The sequence below is a fragment of the Punica granatum genome, chromosome 7, assembly GCF_007655135.1.
Source record: "Punica granatum isolate Tunisia-2019 chromosome 7, ASM765513v2, whole genome shotgun sequence".
NCBI lineage: Eukaryota > Viridiplantae > Streptophyta > Magnoliopsida > Myrtales > Lythraceae > Punica > Punica granatum.
The window spans coordinates 22,683,260-22,687,687 of NC_045133.1; the positions used below are offsets into that span (position 1 = coordinate 22,683,260).

Consider the following 4,428-nt stretch of genomic DNA (forward strand, 5'->3'; position numbering starts at 1 on the left):
GAGTTCGGGACAAATCCGATCAACCACGCAACCCAAGAACGTTCATTTCACGTCACATCCATCCAATCAAACATTAATATTCAGAAATGGAGCCCTAAAGATGCTGCTAAGTCGAGAATTTACCTAGTTCGAGAAGTTGAAGGGTGATTCTGTAAATAAAAATAATAATAAAAGACAAAATGCTGGACGAGTTGGGCCGGGCTGTGACGGGCCGAAATCCTGTGGGGTGGACTGGGCCGAATGGGCCGAACGGACCGAGCTGGGCTGGACGCTGGTGGATCGGGCCACTACCGCTGGACTGGGCCGCCGCTGGGGTGGCTGTTGGGCCGTAGGGTCTGGACCGGACCGCGTTGGTCTGCTGGGCTAGGCGTATCTGTTCAATGGGGATCTGGACCCGATTACAAAATAAATAAATAAAAATGGAGAAGAAGGAGAGGGATCGGGAGATGATGTCGGCGTCGGGGACGAGTCGCGTGCGAGGGGAAGAAGAGAGAGCCGGGGAGTCGAGCGGTGGGAGCTACGGGCTCGACTGGGAGTTGGGCCGGGGAAGCCGAGCTGAGGGCGAAGTCGACGTGGGAGCCGAGGGCGAGTCGAGGGACTGTCCGAGCTCTGGGGTCTCGGTGCCAAACGAGCTACGAGTTTTCCGTTTTTTTATTCAAATCCAGAGGCCGAGAGAGAGAGAGATCCGAAATAAATCGAGCTCCGGCCGTCTTAAAACTCGAGCTAAGGGTCGTGATTTTTTGAGAGAAAATATCGGAGCTGCCGGTCAAAAGAATGGCGTCCGAGCTGGGAGTTTTCCGTCCGAATCAGCTGGAGATTTTTCGCGAGAGTCCCCCCGAACTCTGTGAGCTGCGGGCTTTTGTTCCGGAATCGAGAGAGAGAGAGAGATCGTGTGCACGAAATCCGTTCGCGTGTGCAGAGGAAGACGTTGGCGTGTGCAGAGGAGTCGGCAGGCTCGGGTTCCATCGGCTCGGTTCCGTCCTGGCAGGGAAGGAGAAGAAGAGGAAAAAGAAAAAAGAAATGAAGAAAAGAGGAAGAAGAAGAACAGGAAAGGAAATGATGGGAGGGGAGCAGCGGTCAGAAGTCACTGACTTCTGACCGTTGCTTTTTTTTTTTTTTTCGAATTTCAAAATCGACGCGCGTACAAAATTTAAAATCTCGTCTTCTTGATCGGACGTCGGAACAATAATTCGAGACCGCCATTACGCTCCGAAAAATTTGATGATCGATATTATGCAATAAAATTATTTTCAATCTCGAATTTTGTCCCGAATTTTGAAAATTGACGTCGATGTACGCGAAATTCGAAAATGTCCCAAATGGTATTATTATTCTGAAAAATCACAAATTTGGTGCTAGATTAGGAAAATGTGCTATCTCCGAAAAGTCGTGGCTACTAGGGTAATTAATCGGAAATACTTCCCTCACGGGTGGCAAAAACGACGATTCTGCCCTTCTGAAACCGGTGGACCAAAATTAGGTGCTGACAGTTAGTGACAAAAAAACAACAAAAGAATTTACCCATTTTATTATTTCTATCTCGATTTTTTAATTACATGAAAAATTACAAATTATGAATTTCGTATCGCATCTAGCATGCCATCACTTTTCTGTCAATTTTAACGGATTTTTCTAACTCGACACTAACATTGCAGACATGGTACGTGGAAATCTACCATGTGGACCCCATGGGTATTTAAATATTTAATTTAAACTAATAATATTCACAAAAACTCTTTCAAGTAATTTAGTAAAATAAATAAGTAATAATAATTTTAGTGGAAACATATATATGTATATATATTGATAATAGTATTTACGTAAGTGTAACATAAAAAAGTATATACAAAATTAGCACACTAATGACAAATCACTATAACTAAGTATATGTATCGGTTTTTGTACAATTTTACAAAATTATCCCCATTATTTTTAACTCTATTGAAGAAAAAAGTAAAATTGAAGACAAGAATAAAACTATAAAACTGCTCAAATTTTAAACACATTTCTTCTTATCTTGCTTCTCCATCAATTTACATGTGGTCATCTTCCACTCTACCTTTTTACTTATTTCTCTTCAACCCCCTACTCTATCTCTATCTCAACCTAAGTTATTTTTCTTTTTTTCACTAAAAAATTATTTTTTCAAATTTATCACAATTTTTTTTAATAATAGCACAATTATGTTGAATTACAAATGACATATAATGATGAAAAACACAAAGGCAATGTTTTAAACCATGTTTTTTTCACACCGCTTGTACTACATTTACTCGAGAACACTCCTCATCACAATGTTGAAGCATTTCACTAAGGGCAAAGATTTGATTAGACCGGCGGTGACTCGCTTTGCCACTGCTTATCTGACTTTGGGATGCCTCTTCGATAATAGAAATGCTCTACGAACTATGTTTGCATCCATGCAATGGAAAGGGAGTCGATTTGAGAAGTTAGAAGGTGGAAAGTATGCGGAGCGTACTGTTATGGATAATAGATTTTGGAATAATGTTAATACATGTTTGAAGGCTGCATATCCTCTCATTAAGGTGCTCTGCATGGTGGATTCGGATGAAAAGCCCGCAATGGGTTTTATTTATAATGAGATGGAGAAAGCAAAGCAGAAAATCAAAGCAAACTTCAAGGATGATCGGAAGAGGTAAAATTATTTATAAGCTGCTATATGCTTAATCTTTAATTACTTATGCATCATTAAAATTTATATTAGAAATTTGATTATTTGAAAGTATCTAATAAATGCTCGTTTCATGCTTTTAGCTATGATCCCATTTGGAAGGTTATTGATGAGAGATGGGAGGTTCAACTTCATAGGCCTTTGCATGCTGCTGCTTATTATTTGAATCCTCAGTTGCATTTCTCTTCTGAATTTAGAGCTGATAGGGAAATTATGCGTGGATTATATAAGGTTATGGATAGAATGTTAGACGATGAAGAGAGGGATAAGGTTGATTTGCAGCTAGAGGAATTCAAGCATGAGAGAGGGCTCTTTGGATTTTCATTGGCAAAGTCTATGAGGTTCAAGAAGACACCGGCAGATTGGTGGGAGTCATATGGTGCCGATACCCCAGAGTTGCAAAAATTTAGTATAAGGATATTGAGTTTGACTTGTAGCTCTTCGGGATGTGAGCGTAATTGGAGTGCTTTTGAAATGGTATTCTATGAATTCCCTTTTTTTTATCATGTGCTTATTAGAATTCGTTTTAATATATCTACTAACTGTTTTTTGGTTTTTCCTAGGTACACACAAAGAGAAGAAATCGGTTGCATCAAAAGAAGATGAATGATTTAGTATTTGTGATGTACAATTTGAAGTTGAAGGATAAGAAGATCAGGAAGTAAGTTGATCTTCAAGTGGATGACATTTCTTCCAACGATGAATGGATTGCCGAAGAGGAGACAGAGAATACTGTAACTTCAAGGCATAATTTTAACTTGCGTGCTCTTGGTTGTGGGGATGATGGTGACGAAGAAAGTGGAGGGAGTCAAATTGGCGATGAAGATGCAGAGAATATGCTCACCCAACAGCATGCCACGGTTGATGACTTAGAGCTTCCCGAAGATGATGAATTTGATACTTTATATGATGATGATGTTGGTAACGATGAAGATTTGGATGAGATTTGACATTCTGTGTTATAATTTATGTTGTTAACAGTTTATTTTGAGAGTTTGAGTTATGATTTAGACTTTGAATTTCGATAATTTGTAACGATATTTTGTGCTTTTAAGCCTTTTATAACTTATTGTTGGTTTTTGGTCCTTTTTTGAATATAAGGAATGAAGGATTGATTATTTTTTTTTGCTCAGGAAAGGATAATACATATATATATATGCTATTTTTTTAATGTTAGGTAGAATCTTACGATTCACGTTACGATTTTACGATTCACGATTCTACGACCCTCGACCGATTCTAGGTAGAATCGCGATTCTGAAAACCTTGGCTTGTAGCATTGGTGCAAAATTTAGTGTATGAATAATAAAAATTTGATAAGTACAATTAAAATAACATAATTGATTTTTTAAAAATGAAATTAATGCAATTAAAAATAATCTATTCAAGAGAATATTTCCAGTTGATATATTTTTCTTACTTGATCTTTCATTTCAATAGAATATCCTGGAGAAAAAATAGAGAAGTGAATTCAAATTTTCAATAAAAGTTTACAAAATATTAATAGAAATATTATTTTCATGAATAGTCTTGCAATGACAATTATAACTCGAAATTCAGAAAAACACAACCCAAAACGATCAAAAATTCCAAAAGTTAAAGACCTTAAGGGTCAAGTTTAAGTTTTAAAAAAAAGAAAATTGGAAAGAAGTTGATTGGACCCGATTTTATGTATATATAAATTTGTTTTAGTAATTCATATTATATATTATAATTTATACTTAATAATTTAAATA

General features: G+C 37.4%; 1 protein-coding gene across 1 annotated transcript; it reads left to right on the plus strand.

Moving 5' to 3' along the window:
* Positions 1 to 419: 419 nt before the first annotated feature.
* Positions 420 to 3,642, plus strand: LOC116214505. The gene is made up of 5 exons (XM_031549904.1): positions 420 to 620; positions 2,526 to 2,656; positions 2,776 to 3,169; positions 3,256 to 3,353; positions 3,438 to 3,642. Exons 1-5 carry the CDS (start codon positions 420 to 422, stop codon positions 3,640 to 3,642), a joined length of 1,029 nt encoding a protein of 342 aa, XP_031405764.1.
* The last annotated feature ends 786 nt before the right edge of the window (positions 3,643 to 4,428 follow it).

Excerpts from the sequence above, each read along its gene's own strand:
- LOC116214505 (XM_031549904.1), top strand. The coding sequence starts at position 420 with ATGGAGAAGAAGGAGAGGGATCGGGAGATGATGTCGGCGTCGGGGACG. Across the intron at positions 621-2,525 it reads GTCCGAGCTCTGGGGTCTCG|GCTGCATATCCTCTCATTAA; the intron begins GTGCCAAACGAG and ends ACATGTTTGAAG. Across the intron at positions 3,170-3,255 it reads ATTGGAGTGCTTTTGAAATG|GTACACACAAAGAGAAGAAA; the intron begins GTATTCTATGAA and ends GGTTTTTCCTAG.